This window comes from Sceloporus undulatus, chromosome 8 (assembly GCF_019175285.1).
Source record: "Sceloporus undulatus isolate JIND9_A2432 ecotype Alabama chromosome 8, SceUnd_v1.1, whole genome shotgun sequence".
NCBI lineage: Eukaryota > Metazoa > Chordata > Lepidosauria > Squamata > Phrynosomatidae > Sceloporus > Sceloporus undulatus.
The window spans coordinates 25,333,024-25,349,827 of NC_056529.1; the positions used below are offsets into that span (position 1 = coordinate 25,333,024).

The following is a 16,804-nucleotide window of genomic DNA, read 5'->3' on the forward strand; positions in this document are numbered from 1 at the left end:
TTTTTTATTATTGTTTTTGGTATTTTTGGCCATGAAAACTTTGGCTCATTTTGAGGCACACTTCAAGAGCAGCTTTGGATCTGCATTACAAACTGAACCACAGAATCAAATGGGTTGGAATGGATGACCCTTGTGGTCTCTTCCAACTCTATGATTCTATGAAATTCAAAACATAAAGAAGGCCCCATACAGACTGCCAAAATAAAGCTGCTTCAAGTCACTTTGGAGGTATGCTGTTTAAATTATGCATGTGTCCTAAGAGTCTGGAAGCTGCACCAAACTGCGCTCCAGTCCTTAGGACTGGATTGTGGCTTTGGTGAGGCTTCTGGCCTCTTAGGACGCATGCATACCTCCAAAGTGACCTGAAGTAGCTTTATTTTGGCCTGTCTGTATGGGGCCGAAGACACACATCTTTCATATTAAATAATCCATAGTCAGTTCACAATATTTGCAAATGCTTCCCAAAATGCCATTGTTCGCAAACCTTAAATATACAGGAAAAGTTCCCAGCTTTGTATATGTAAACACTAAATCACTGGACTAAAAACATGGCTCAAAAACCAACGCAAGTGGCCGGGAGTGTAGTGAAAGAAAAATGACTCTCCTTACATAGTCCAACCTACATTTTTAAAAACAAAATCTAGTATTGACCTTTTTGTCTGTATCACTGGGGAAAGAGAGAGAGTAAGAGTTAATGCTTACAGCAGAATAGTGCTATGGAATATACTGTGTTGGAAATTGAAATGTCAATAGCTTAAAATTGAATATTCATGCACAAAAAAGAGGGGGGGGGATTCAATTTTGTAGAGCTATGCATGGAAGGCTGATAGAGTGTCTGATCTTCACTTGACACAGAAATATTTAAGCTCCAAAATCCACTGGAAAGGAAATCCAACAAGAGTGCTAATATAACTCAAATACTGTCAAGACGGATAGACTGAAAAAGGCCACAAATTAAATTTATTCTGCCCTAGCAAACAAATTGCTCATTGAACTCAGTACAGTCACACATTTGGCCAGAAGGGAGCTGTTGTACTCGCTGCTAAATATAAAAACATCACCCTTCATTTCTAAAGTCCCTGGAATCACTAGAAAATCAGTTAACTGGACTGCATTTCCATCCAGAGTACTTACAGAAGCAATGAATATCTTAAATATCAATGAGAGTAGCATAGAGGGAGCAAGCAGACAGATAATAAAGCTGATCTTTGTGTGTCTAAATGATCTGCATGTTTGTTCACAGAACTCAACTGCTCCCACTTGATCCTCCCTACTACCAGTTTATTTTGGGTTTGCAAATTCTGACTTGCTTTAGCTATTGGTTTGGAATGATGGGAATTGCAGTCCAAGACATTGAAAGGTATCATGTTAGAAAAGGCTGACGTAGGATTTGGAATTAAAAGCAAAAATGAACATGTCAACTGAGGTTCATCCAACCTTCTGCCATGCAGATGGCACAGGAGCCATAGTGGGAGCAAAAAATGACCATATTCTAGTTCTCTGCCTGATCCCAATACACAAAAATGACAAGGAAATCCTCCCACACTTTTTAAAAACAATATTGTGTACAGAATTTAGAATCAATGCCATTTTCTGGAAGAGCAGCAAAGCTACTAAGTCTGTACAACCTGTGGTTTTCAACTCAACTGTGGATATGATCTGCTATCTAGCTCAAATATAAAACAGTGCTAGAGACTTGTGAAGAGAAGGGAAGCTTATTCATTCTGATACTTGTTGACAGAACAAGCGGAACAACACTAAAAATGTGAAAGTTGAATTTTAAAAACATATTCTACTCCCTACCGTGTTTAGCAAAGCAAAAGTACAAGTAATGAGCTAAAAGGCAATTCTCATACGTCTTGCCAATGACGCTGTGCAGATAAATCCTCTTAGTATCATTTCCCATCATTCGCTCCCTCCAGTTGTCAGTCATTCAGGATAAATCCAACATTCATCTTACCTACAACACACCCATTAAAATGAACTGGACTGGTTAGCCACAATGAACTTGTCACATTGAATTCAATGAGTTTCCTTTAGGGAGGACCAGTGTTGGATCCAGCATTCAGTTTACAGCCCAGCCGTGTGTTGCTGCAGTCGGGAACTGAGGCAGACCAACTGACCACCATGAGACAAGTCCAACGCAGAGAGAACAGACTGGGAGGAGGAAGGACATATGAAAAATGAAGTCCCCAGTCCATGGATGAGTCTTACAAGAGTTGAATACTCTCTCCATAGCCCTGTGATGCAACACTGATGCCTGGGCCACATCCCCCCTTAATAATAAATTGCATTGCAATCTGAATTGATGGATCGATTCGGCAGTGGCGCATGGTTCACACTACATTTGCCCTGATCGCATTTTCTTGCCGCAAAATAAAATAAATTAACCCACTTGTGGCTCACGTTTACAAATGAATCGATTCAAAATGGACCCGCTCCAGCTGGCCAAAGGGCAAATTTAAATCGATTCCAATCCGCATCTGGTCCACACTTGTGTGGAATTGATTTATCCAAAAAGACATGGAAAAAAAATCAGCGTCAAGAAGACATGGGTCAAATGGGTCTAGCGCATGGCCCCCCTCTCCGAATCGCTTCAGCGATTTGGTTCAAGTGTGAACAAGTGTTGTTTAAACCAGTTCAAACTCATTTGCATAGTGGGCATGAGGCCCTGGAAGTGGGGTGGCTGGACTAACTCCAACCCCACTCCCTAGTAGATATGGGCTGTACAGAGTTAGAATCCCATTGGCCAAGACTATTTTTCGGACATCTTCCTACATAGTCCCATGCCAAGTATGACATAATGTGCTGAGCGTCATGCCCAGATGTCCATGTTATTTTACAGCTACTTCTGATCGGCCGGAGGGCCAGGGGTCAGGCCTGATTAGGTGGCAATGCAATGTGGAAGAGAGAAAGCCACTTATTTCCCTTCCCTCCCACGACGATCATCTTGTGGGGTGGCAGCAGAAAGGGGAAAGGGCCCCACATTCTGGCACCGGTACGGCTCAAGCATGCGGGATCATTTACAAACAGTGTGGTTAATCCCTCTCATTTATACAGAATTTTTTATGATCGCCAGGCAATGGATATGTTACCAGCCTCGGGGGAAGGAAAAGAAAAGGCATAACACTGTCTTATTTTCTTCTTCCCCACAATACCACAATGTCACAAGCTGTCTGATACTTGCATTAAATATATTCTTGGATGGGAGGAGATCTGGTTGGATGGAAGCGGAGTGAAGCTTGGCTAAGTCTGACAGATTCTTCTTTTTCTTTTGGGGGGGGGGGGTTCAAAGGGATTATAGAGTTTTTGAGTCGGTTTCTTTTTATTTATTTCTTATTTGGAGAGGATTTCCCCCTCCTCTTTTCTCTTTGGCGTCATTTGAATTGTACAAGAAACAACAACATGGGAAAAAAGACATCCAAGAACAAAGCAAGGTTCTTTTGTCTCTGAGTTAGGATTCAATGTAGTTGTTTATGGTCTATGTTATGAATTACTGGCATTTTATCCAGAGCTGCATCTCTGCAGTCGTTTATCCTTGTTCACTTTGTTTCTGCTTGGATTGTTGCTATTTATACATTTTTTGTACAGTGGTACCTCGGGATACGAAATACCCAGGTTACGAAATTTTCGGGATACGAAAAAATCCCATAGGAAAACATTGTTCCGGGTTACGAATGTTTTTTCGGGTTACGAAAAAACTTTTGGTGCTTTTTTCGGCTTTTTCGCACGGAATCGTGGCTTTTCCCCATTAGCGCCTATGGCAATTCGGCTTACGAAGGCTTTTCGGGTTACGAACGGTGCCACGGAACGAATTAATTTCATAACCCGAGGCACCACTGTACTTGCTTGTAATATTATATATTGTTTCTATCATTTGTTTCAAGTAGTTCCAATAATTTATTAGGTTCCACTTTGGTCTGAGTTCTTGTCTTTAAGAACTCTTCTCTCTTTTGGTTGTGGGTTTATTAGAGAGGTCAGCAGTTTCACCCCTGAGCTTAGAAAAGATTGAAAGGTGGCATGATAGCTGTCTTTACATATCTGAAGGGAGGCCATGTAAAAGGTGGAGCAAGCTTGGTTTCTGCCGTTGCAGAGATGAAGGCCTAGAACAGACAAGCAGGGAAAAGCAAAAGAGCCTTCAAAGTGGGCAGAAACCACTTTATTTGGCCCATCTCTTCAGCCCTATGGACATGACCCAACAGATTCAAATTACAAGAAAAGAGATTCCACCTAAACATTAGGAAGAAGCTCCCAATGATAAGAGTTGTTCAACAGTGAAACAGACTTCTTTGGCTGGTGGTGGCCTCTCCCTCTTTGGAAGGCTTTGAACAGAGGTTGGATGGTCATTTTTTGGGCATGCTTCAATTGGGTATTCCTGTGTGATGCCAGATGGACTGGATGACCCTTGTGGTCCCTTTCCAACTCTACAAGTGTTAGTCCTAAATTGACTTTGAGACTAACTCAAGGCAGATTTACCCTCTGAGCTGGTCACCTCTCCGTCTCCAAAAAAGATTACCAATCCAACAGCTAACAACGAAAGGATATTCTTGGGATCCTGCCATTATTTGTCACCCGCATCAGGAGAACTGTTCTTCCAAGAACTTTGGCAAGCATTGATGCTGTGCTGTGAAAACATCACTTACGTGAAAGCAGAACCAGAGGAGCTATGAACCAGCACTGAAGCTCAGGGATGGCTTTTGTTTTGGCGTCGCTAGGATGCCAAAGGCCAGCTTACAGCCTGGCATGTTTCACGAGGCATTTATATTGTTTGGTTACTGGCTTGATCTATTTTAAGAGGTTTGTGACCAAGCAGCTCTGCAGCTGGCACCCTTGAGGAGGCGGTCGCTTCGCACTTCATCAGCTGCAATACGTATGAACAGATGTTTCTCATACAATTCTAGCTTGTATATTCGCCCTGTAGTCTTTATTCCATCCTAATGGAGAAAAATGAAGGTTGGAAATCTTCATGAACTGAAGGGAAGCTTACAAGATTTTTGGATGACGTGTGTTCATATGAAATAGTTAATTTCATAATTATTGTAATGGAACATCCAGTACATTTGCTGTTTTTGTTTCCTTTTCTCCAGGTAGAACGCTTACTCGCTTATGCAGAAACCTCATGGAGTTCAATGAAACTTACTCTTTAGTGTTTTGTAGACATCTAAACTGAGATTTCCAAAAGCATTCTAATTTCCCTCCTCCGAATTAAGGAGCATTTTCAAGCTGGTGTTATTAAGACCTCTGCCAATTCTACCTTCTGTGGCATCATCCTATTAATGACAAATGCAAGAAGTAACCTTTGCATTAAAATCCCTCTTTGATTTTATAGATATATTTTATTATTACTATTTTAACTCCGGGGTACGGAAACTCTCATGACTCCCTAGGGCTTTCTGATTAATAATCATGTTCAGCTGTTTAAAATTTTAATTTTATCTCCAGTTGACAGGCTTAAACACTTCCCTGGAGCCAAGAACTGCCAGTATATTTCATGGGCCTGGGCTATAACTGAGCAGATTTCAGGTTTCCCAGGAGTAAGGCTGTTAATTCTTTATAAGATATAGCGTAACCAGGAAACATTAGTGAATTGCATTAAGTCAACAGTTTTCTTTTTCATGGAAATGATTTTTTCCACCCATTTGACTGATTTATGCATCCCACAGACTGACCTTATGCAAGAAGAAAAGGCTCCCGACAGAAAGTCAGCCTGAGAAAAGGGTCAAGACCTGGGAAGAGCTCAGGGAAACAGACAAACCCAGCAGAAAAGCAAAGATCCCTCATTATTTCAACCATCACAAAAGATAATTATGACTACGATGTCACCAGCTGAATGCATAGAAATTACAGGTCCCTGAGCATGTTTGTTGTTGTCGTTGTTGCATGCCTTCAAGTCGTTTCTGATTTATGGCAATCCGAAGGTGAACCTATGACAGGGTCTTCTAGGGCTGATAGTATGTGACTTGCCAAGGTTTCCATGGCCAAGTGGAGAATTGGGCCTATAGTCCAATGCTCAAACCATTGTGCCACAGTGGCTCTGAGTGAGATGCCGCCAATTGTTCTTGGAAGAAATGAAAGATATCTTTCCACAGCCATTACAGCGCATGAAGGACTACACCCATGTCACTGAATTTCTGCCTATTTCTAAGGAAGGAACTGACAAACCACCTCTGAGTATTCCTTGCCTGAGAAAACCCTATGACATTAATGGGGCTGTCGTAACTTGACAGGAGACTTGAAGCCACAGACACACACGCGCGCATACACACGAAGCTCACATCAAGTCTGCTTAACAAATCCTGAGCTGCCTCTACTGCGCATCGCCCAAATGTCAATTAAACTAATGTAATTACTATATATCTTGAAGTTTAATGAATTGCTAAGGAAATTCACTTACGCAACATTTTATTTTACTGGAAATGAGAGTCATTAAGAAGGGATGTATTTAATTTTTTTTCTAAGATGGAATTAAATTTGTAAATTAAACAGCTATTTTACAGGAAGGAATCGGGCCGAGAAACATGAACTTTATACTCAAATATTTAACACCTGTTACGTGCTTTTATGCGCTGGAGGAAACGCTCACAGCGGGATGCTGAGCTTCAATATTAATTCAGTGTTACAGCTGTTATGTTTTATCTGGGAATGTTTACGATGAAAGGGACCCATCATGGACACGGTGGGCTGGGAAAAGGAAGACGTGTTTAGTGTCTCCATACATTGGAAGAACCTTAGATATGTTTAGCAAACTAATGCAATGGGAGGGGTGTCACTGGCTGCATTCACACTGGAGAAATAACCTGGTTTGCCACCACTTTAACTCTTTTCTGGCTCAAGGCTCTGCTCTGGGCCCCACAACGAACTCCAACTCCCAGAATTCCATAGCCTTGAGCCAGGGCAGTTAAAGCGGTGCCAAACTGGGTTATTTCTCCAATGTGGATGCAGCCACCGTTGACATTCTCAGAGCCTCTTATACTGTAGATAAGGGCTGATCTAGCAAGACTAAAGTACATACAAGTCTTCAAGAGATTTCTGAGAGCTTGTGACAAAAACAAGGTAACATCATGAGCCAATTTTTGCTTTTTAAATCCCAATCTTGTAACATTTTATGGACCCAGCATAGTGGCGCTAAAAGACCCAACACTTGGAGATGTACTGCCTTATGTTACATGAAAAACCCCCCACATCTCTTCTTAATCCAGGGGTTATTTGTGGCCTTCCAGATGTTGCCGGGCTACTATTCCCATCAATCCTACCACAGCAGAGTCATTAGTGAAGGATGATGGGAACTGCAGGCCCACAACATCTGGAAGCTCACTTATTACATGTCTCTTTGAAAAGGGAAAGGAAAACTTCTTATGGCACCACCTTTCAACCTGTTATTATAAGCCTTACTGAATTAATTTAAGCTAAACCCTGGTCTTGATATGACTTTGCAAAATGCATTTTCTCTTTCACTGTGGCCTCAGGCTCCAAGCATTAGTAACAGAAACCGAACGCCAGCTGACTTTGTACCCAGCAGGTGCGTTTTAATGGGGGGCCATACGACTTTTCATTATTGATGCCATTCAGCATTATATCCCATCCCATCACTGCCCCCAAAGAGTGTCTGACTGGATAAATATTGTGCTAGCCTCGCTTCGCACAGACATAATGGCAGGATACAGATCTTCAATCACTCGGCACTCCCAACACTGAACCAGGCCTTCAGATCGGAACTTCTCTCTTCTCCACCATCTTCAAAATAAATGAGCAGTTCAGAAGGACAGCATTAATCCTGGTTGCAAACAGCAAAGGAAAATTGGAGTGTGCCCACTTTTTTGTTTGTTTGTGTTTGGAGACGCTGGTTACGACTGTGAAGTGGTTAAAGGGATTAGCTTTTAGCTGCAGCAGGTTGGACTACGATCCTTATTTTTCTCTGAGTAGCAAGCTCATCCACCCTTGTGGAGCTAATAGTCCATTTCTAAAGTAGTTTCTTCTGTGGTGGTGGGACTTCTGTTTGAAAAATGTAAATTTAAAGCCAGCTTTGGTGGATAGAGCCAGTTTTCTCTGTGTCCTCTTATTAGGAGCTGCCATGGGTAGAACCAGCAACCCACAACTCTGCACACAATGAGATGCGTCACCAGGGCTGAAAGGAGAGCCTCTCCTTGGGCAGCCACAGTTTTCCCAATTACTTGTTGCATGCTGGCCAACAGGGAGGCTTATAAAGGGCTTTGTTCATGATGGGACTTTGCCTGGGCAATGACAGGCCTTACTGAGACTGGGCCCAAGTAGTTCTCTGCAGAATGGTATGGTTCACATCAGACTGGATTTATTGCTCCGCTGACTTGGAAGCTACCAGTCGTTCTTGCGCTTCTGGAAACTTTTAATTTTATTTTCAGACAACAGGATAGCTCTAGAATCTAAGGTTTTCCCTTAACAGGATTATCTAGTCATGTCCATCTGTAGAGGTATAACAAGGATACAGAAATCCTCCTACATCTCTTTTGGTCACTCTAAGTCAATGGTTCTCAACCTTTTCCTTGCCAGCGGCTCTCTTGACTCCCTTGCCATGGACCCCCAAGACTTAAGATTCAGAACTGGAAAGTGAATCCAATACTATACTTACTCTGCACCTTGACTTGGGAAGAATGGGGTGACTTTTGTTCATGACCGTTCGTTCCAGCAACCAGTTCATGGTGCAGTTCAGTATTTCAGTATTAAAGAAAGCTTTATCCAAAATTCCTGACAGGCTTCCTCCTCTTAAAGGCAGTAAAGGTTGATCCTGAGAGTATTTCACCTTTTACCACACAGTAGTTTCCTACTGAAAATGGGCATTACTAATCTGAAGTATTTTTTAAAGCATCATGTATGGGATTAGTTTGCAGCTAACGTATTTTGAAGCATGCTGAACTGATACATTACGATTTAGCCATAGATTTAACTCGCATACCAACCTATTTTGGGGGGAACAAAGGTTCTGTTGAAACCAGCGTTAGCAATTTTTTTTTTGTTGCTAGGATTGAAATGCAATAAATTGGAATCTTTTAAAAGAAACTCCCCAGCGACCATCGCAAATTAAGAATGGTCAGCAGAACCAGAAGAGATTATGTTCCCAGTGACAGAAAAACCTGTCCCACAGGGATTCCAAAATGTTGATGGATGTGGATTGTTACTCACACCTGCTGAGACTCCTTGGCTTTACAAAATTAAATCCAGATTCGTCTCAATGTGGGTCTTTTGGACCGGCCACATAAAACTCTTGCCATGTTTTTGAATACAATGCATTATATAAATGTACCCAAACAACATTAGATAAATTTCCATGACTCAAGCAACCAAGCAAACAACAATAATTCAAGACAGCGTGGTAGCTTGGACAGAACCAGGACAAGGAAATCAAAACATACTCGCTCCAGATTTTAACACACATTCCACCCCATATAATGCACCACACCCTTTAAAAACACACACATACACAAAGGCAATTTCCTCGACATTTTCTTTGGTGGGGAGAGAGTTGCAACTGGCCCTCTATATCCACAGATTCAGTATCCATGGATTCAATCAACCACGGTTTGAAATATATCCACAGACAAACAATTCAAAAAAGCAAACCTTGATTTTGCCATTTTATTAAGGGATTAAGTCCACTTCTGGTTTTGAAAACATGTATTTTCCCCCCATATTAATCACGGAAAGGGGTCCCACAACCAATTTAAAAAGATAAAACCCTACTCTGTGAGGCTTCCAGAAGAGACTGTTGTTTAAATTTTTATCTTTCCATAGTAGTGTGGGGAGCCTGGCTTCAAGGGATTCAAAAACAGCCTTGGAGAGCCACTCACAATTCCAGGGCCATCCCTGGAGTTCACTGGAGCAGTTCTAGGGCCACTTTGCTCATCCCTGCTTCAGATAATCAGGTTACTCCAGCTTTTGCTTGTTCTTTGCTACATTAAGACCTTGTTGGTCATCAGAAGAAGTGATAATCTCAGCAGATCAGACTTTGGGTACTAAAAACATAAGCTTAAACTGCTCACTTCCAAAGAGAGTCTGCAAGTTGTTCATGTATTGCACAATAACATGATAGTCACACTGGATGTTAATAATAAACTGGGATACCCAGAAACAGTTATAAAAGGCATGCCTAAATTGTGTGTTAATACAAAATAATTGCCACATCATCAGCATTTCAAGTTACTTTAAATAATCCGTTTGGAAGACATCCCACCTTTTCAATCCTTCCCCCTCCCACACAACAAATTCCTCCTTAATTACAACAAATAGCTATTCCTATTAACTAAATTGAAAGCATTCTTTCTATCTGGGAAGGGAATTCACATCCCATTTTTATTGTGGATTCATAATTTAAACAATTTGCAAAGAAACTGTGAAATTTCCACCATCCCCTGGGCCTTTCACATGAACACTTCCCAACATTATATGCGTGAAAGCAGAGGGAGAGGTCAGCATGGGGCAGCGGTTGGAGTGTTGGGCCAGGGCTCCAGGAGACCAGGCTTCAAATCTCTGTTGAGCCACAGAAACTCAATGGATGGTGTAGAAGTTCCAGGAAAACCGAGAGCCTTTAGGGCTGAAGAGCGGGGTATAAATACCTGGCCTGACTATAAATCCCTGCCAGTTGCTCCAGGTCCTTGTTGGGGCAACCTTTGTAGGTTAGTGGCAAGACTGCTCTCCATGGTTCTGAACCAAAGCCAAAGCCCTGGATCAGGGGTAGGCAACCCTTTTGAGCCGGGGGCCGGGTTGCTGTCCCTCAGACAACTGGGGGGCTGAAGCCAGAAAATAAATAATTAAATAATTTTTTAAAAAGTAAATAAATAAATAAACCGGGACAAATGTAGGACAAAATTTTCAAATGGAGGGCACTTTTTTAATAAAAAATGGAGGACATGCGAAAAAATTTGCTGATTTTTTAAAAAATGTTAAGATAAATGCATGTTTCTGAGGCTTCTAGAGACAATTGCCCCACCATGCCCCTCGTGTGAGACGCCAAAGGCCCCGGTGGCAATCGGTGGCAGGACCGGGCTGGGGCCGGTCCCAAGGCCTTGCCGGGCCACATTCGGCCCACGGGCCGCAGGTTGCCTACCCCTGCCCTGGATTGTATCAGCAATGATGGCTGTGGGCCTGTGTCTGGTCTCTCCTGGGATTGCTGGCTGCTTGGAGCAGATGATGGAATATTGAATGGAGCAGGGCAATGCCTCAATAACACATAAACCTTCTAAAGCTCATCATTCTCACCATGTAAATCAAGGGTGGAGGCGGAAATGGAGACCATTTGCCTAGTAAATTGGTGGTGAAAGAGAATGAATCGAGGACCTCCTGCTTTTCCAGTGTAATTTGATACGCACCTTCTAATAACTAAGTCCTTCAATAGGACACCCTCCAAAGTATATCTGTGCAGGACTTTAAAACTATGATACACAACTTGCACATTAGGCACAATGATTTATAGTTATACTGTAACCGCTTTGGAGACAGAGCAAACAGCTTCCTTTGAGCTATATGTATATTTACCATAGCAGCTAAGCATTACATACCCACATGCGCATGTACATTATGCTTCACTTGATCACTATAAGCATGGCCTCACAAGCAGAAAAGCCAATGGGAATGTTTCCGATGAGTTCAACAGGCAGTGACTGTGTGCCTGACTCTTCAGGAAATGGGAAACTCCCTAACGCTGACATGTTCTGCACGGACAGAAACAGACCAACATTGCTGCAGTACTAAAATCAATAAAAAGCATATTTGCATTGATGGAAAATGTTGTCTACAAATGAAGATGTTCGTCATGAAAAAGCCACACCTGGCAACAGCACCATTACTGTTTTTAAGCGCCAGGCTATAATTTTTTATTTGCTCAGCCTTCTTAAATATAGTGCTGCTGGTTCTTTTATTGTTGGCATGTTAAAATATAGGGCAGGAGCCAGTGGAACATGGGGTTATTGATTTGATATTCTGCATTTCTCCTGAGTGGGACTCAAAACAGTTTACAAAATAAATGGAAACGCACAGTATCGCCACTGGAAATGCTCCCTTTCCTCCTGCAGCCACCTGCGCACCCCAAAAAACCTGCCCTGGAAGGGTAGGAAACCATTTGAAGCAGGATTGTGGTGATCCAGAAGGATATAAAGTGGGGAGGAAGAAAAGACGTCCCAATCTGGACGTCTTTGTGTGCTCTGTTTTAATGTGCACTGTCAATGGCAATAGAGGTTGTTATATTATTTACTATCACTTTTGGATGAAGGAGAATATGGGAATTAAATGCAACAGAAGATGTGATTACACTTTCCTTTTAACTTCCCTTCTTCGTCATTCCCAAATGAGAAAACCTTTAGGAAGAAAAACAAACAAACCCTGAAACCTGCTTTCTGTTGGCTCCATCTAGTGATTCTCACCTCAGGTTGTAAAGCTGCATAGATGGCCAAAGAATACCAGGTGAAGTAAGCTATATTTCAGGGGAAGGAATTAACAAAGCCATCCCTTTTTTGCCTAAGAAAAGCCTATGAAATTCTTGAGGTTGTCTGAGTCCACATGTGACTTGAAGGGACACAGATGGCCTGGGCCACCAACAACTATCTATCTAAGGTACTGGTTATTGTTTGATGCTTGGAACCTGCCCTGGACTCTTATCTTACCTATTGATGCTTTTTAAAATGTCAAATCCTTCTTTATCCCATAGGGGCATCTGGATCTACCAGCCAAAATAAAAAGGTATGCAGAACATTGGATAAACCCAGAGCTGAGGGCGGAGGGGACAAGCCTTCCCTTTTGTCTCCTTCTTCCCTGTTTATAATGCGAGCCCAGCATTTCCTGGCTTCATCAAGATCAGAAGCAGGAACATTCGTTTTCCTGCTCCTCAAAGGAGATTCTTATAATTCCACCCACAATTGACGCCAGGAAGTCTCAGCAGAGCCAGGTCTTTAAAGATTGCCATCGTTCTTCAAAAATAAAACAAGGGCTAAATTTAAACAAACCATTGGAATTTGAGAATCCCCAATGTTTTGAGGCTGGTTCCTCCCCATCGCCACCATCCCTGTCCTCCAAAATATTAAGTTGCCATCAAGAGAGGGAGCAGGACACTGTCACAATGATGGTAATAGAAGAAAAAGCCCGCAGCAAATATTTCTGCTTGAAAAACACCTGAACGCAAGCAATGGTTAGCAATTCCTAGTATGACAATACTATGATAATATTATGCAAATGAACTCACCCTATTATGCCTATTTGAACATTAGCTAAACCAAAACACAGGTTCCAGCGAGCATCTTTTTATATTATTATTCAGAGATGGCGCTTGACATCACTGAGTTTTGAAAAAATGTAATGAGGCGGCATCCTTTTAATGCCCCATGCACATGACTGAGTTAATCTGCTCTCCTTAGCATAGGTATTCATGCTCCTTCAATTACAAGGTGTTATTAGCCTTGGAAGTCACTTGAAGGCGTTTCCATCAAGCATAGAAATGTGTAATGAGTATCCCATTAAGTTATGAGTGATTTCCTGTTTAATGTCTGTTGAAAAGGATTCTCAAAATTGTCCCCGGTGGCTCATGCGCTTTGACTGAAATGACGAAGGGTGTATTTACACTACCGATGTAAGCTGATTTAGCACACATTCCCTCTCCCCCGGGAATCCCTGGCATGTGAAGGGGATTATAGGGGGTCTCTAACACAATAGTCCGTTGCTTCAGCAAACTACAGCAAACTATGGTTCCAAGGAGTCACTGGAGGGAACCATGACAGCTGAAATTCAAATGTTTGTACTTCAATATTTCGTATTTCAATATTCAAAAGACTGCCTTTGCCCTTTCATGTCTTTATGAATTGTGGTATTTATGAAATCATGACTATCTTGGGACTTCCAATGAAGGAATGCAGATCTCTTCCTAGCTAAATCAAGGGGGTTAGTTGTAGCAACCAAGAATTGGTCAATAATGCTCACTGTAGCAGCAGACTGTTGTCACATCAAAGAAAAGCCCACTGTCTGCTACTCTGAGCAATTATTATTCCACAATCTTCCCCATCCATATCAAACTGAATAGGATCTATAAGCAGCTTAATGTCATTACTGAATTGTACAGCTCTTTCTGGGTCATAAAAGCAAAATGACATTACCAGAGGTGCATGGCGGCTGAATATAAATTATGGATACCTGCTTTCAAACAGAATTAAATCTCCTCATATTACCTAAGAATGTAAGAACTGCCTTGTTAGATCAGACTAAACATCCTTCCAGGCTTGCAGTCCGTTGTCAACTACAGCTATTTAGATGTTCCCAGAGGCTTACAACCAGGCCATGAAACTGAGAAGTAGGACTCGCATCTCCTGTTCAGGCATGAGGTTTACTGGGCTACATTAAGGTTGGTCAAGTTTAGTCCCTTGTTTTCCCCAGAGAAGAGTTTGAGCATATGGAAGACTACCACCCATCCAAGAGCATTTTAAAAAAAGAAAGGGAAAAGGATGAAGAATCCCAGCTGTTCTCCATATTGAGACTATTGCTGTCATTCCGCTATCACTCCATTATGAGGATTATGTAACACAAAACACACATGTCCCCCATCTTGGGACGCAATTACTTTCCTCCCTCCAAAGTGAAAAAGTTGTCAGTGATCATTCAGACTGTCTGAGGATTCTGCTCCATGAACCGTCGGAGTTAAGGAACTGGAGCTATTCCAAATGGTAACTTATATTTTGTAACATGCTAGTCTTCTGGATTGTAAGAGTGGAGACTGGGTCCCTGTTTGGAAAAAATAAATACCACTTTTGTGTTGATCTGGGTCCCATAATTGGCGGCACCCGGCTACGCAGACGCTTTTTACTTTAACCAAGGTCCCTCTCTTCTCAGCCCCCATGATGGAATTTTAAGCCCTCCATGCAAATATACTAATTATAGCAAATAATTATTTGACGTCTGGAACCATTCACTTTCTCTGGCGTATAATTATAAAAACCCCGGTATGCAAATATAAGGCTTTGTTCCTCACCAGCTTTTTAAAAAGTGCCGTTTAGTGGAGCTCTTTTATGTCAACCAAATGTCACACAAGCCTTTGCCTCAAACCAAGCTGCACGGTTTTTCAAGACACTCCATGCAGTTTCATTAAGCAAGGAAGAAAGAGCAGCGACCTGTCTCCCTTAAAGAGACTTAGAAAATACAACCTATCTAGCTACACAGCTGTTGTGGGAATATATACAAGATGTGTGTTAGACCAACTTTATGACCGTTTTGTGCCATGGGCCTACAATTTGTAGTGCAGAGCTTCCAACTTCTCGTTTTCTTGGAAAGCTTCACATCAGGGATTTGGGCCCTAACAGAGTTTCCTGCCTTCCCAGGAGAGAGCTGGACCTGAATATAATGGGATTCCCTTGTTTTATATGTCCGCGTTGTTGCACCAATGCATATATAATATGGATTTCCTTTTAACTACAGTTAAAAGACTGGAAGCTAACCTCAGGAATGCACACTCCCACTTTTCATTTGCACCTCATCCTGGGAGTGAACTGACCCTGACTGCAGTTCCTGCTAAACTGGGTTTGGCTTTAGAACAGTCTGAAGGTACATGAGGCAACTGCTGAAGCTAAGCTGGTCATGTCTGGTGAGCTTTGCATTGGGGGGCTGCCTGGGAATCCTGTTTATGCCAAGCTGAGTCCCATAACAGAAGCAAAGTGAGATATAAACAAATGGGAGTGGGGAAGAAGTCCCATGATTAGGATGCAAAGACCTACTCAACCAATTTCATAAACTTCAGAGGGCTTTACATTATTCTGAGTCCTCTAACAGAAACGTCCACTCTCACACTGCTATATGGCAGACTAAAAGTAAAAGGAATTATGTTGTGATATTGGATGTGGAGCATCATTTTCTGAAAGGAAGCAGGCAAGCTTGAATGGGGCAACTTGAATCCCAAGCATGCCTTTTGTAGTCCACTCTTAATGAATTAAGCTTCACATCAGTTTAGCTCATTGAAAAAGTTATTAGAAAGCCCTGCTTGCATAAATCCTGTATCAACTCAGGTAGGTTTCATAGTGTTGATACTAGGAATCTGTATTTTAACCGGCCTCTTGAGATAATATCCACATTAATCTAATTCTAAAGTTTCCTACCTGGAAACAAATCCCAATATACAATGGTTATTTATTTCCATGTGGTGCTCTGGAACTGAAAATGGGAATAAGGCAAATCCTATACTTTAGACTCTGGACCAACAATATATTTTGTCCATTTCTCTTGAGGGACCTTTTCAGTGATGTTAAACTTACTTAGTTAGGTAGTTCAATGCCAACTCCAAACCTGACGGTTTCTTAGGTACTTCTTTCTTAGTGATGATTCCTGCTTCTCGCATTAATTTCCTTTCTTCCTTCTTGCGCTCTTTTTTCATCTTTCTTTCCAGTGTCCTCTTCTCCTCTGGGGAAAGCTCTTCTTCAGTTTCTTCCTCTTCCTGATTCTTTTTCTGAAAAACAAACGAATAAAACTCAACTCATTGTTATTAGAAGATGTCTATCATGATAATACATTGGGGGAATGTGCAAAGAGGACCAGTACATAGAAGAAACATTAAGGTGGGGCGTAAAGCATCTGACATACTTGAAACAGGACTCTTTGGGTTCTCATTGGTCAAGGCTAGCCCCTGCCCCTGCCACAAGGTGCTTTCAAACCCATAAGATTATACTTATACACATTATGCTTCCAAATACGCAGGTTAAAAATAATGTGGGCAGAGGCCCTGTGGTTCACATGGCCGCAAAGTCTATGCCAGGTTTTAACCTTTGGATTGGAGGCCACAGCCCATCTTCTATGCACATCCCACACGCAG

At 41.9% G+C, this 16,804-nt stretch overlaps 1 protein-coding gene across 4 annotated transcripts in view; it reads right to left on the reverse strand.

Moving 5' to 3' along the window:
- Positions 1-16,804, reverse strand: part of C8H7orf50 (chromosome 8 C7orf50 homolog) — a 92,136-nt gene that overhangs the window by 1,673 nt on the left and 73,659 nt on the right. For 3 of the 4 annotated variants that reach the window (XM_042480632.1, XM_042480634.1, XM_042480633.1), the window contains one exon: positions 16,251-16,441. In XM_042480632.1, coding sequence (XP_042336566.1) covers positions 16,251-16,441 — 191 coding nt within the window. Of the gene's footprint in view, positions 1-16,250; positions 16,442-16,575; positions 16,685-16,804 lie in introns of those variants that run through there. The other variant, XM_042480635.1, reaches the window with a different exon arrangement.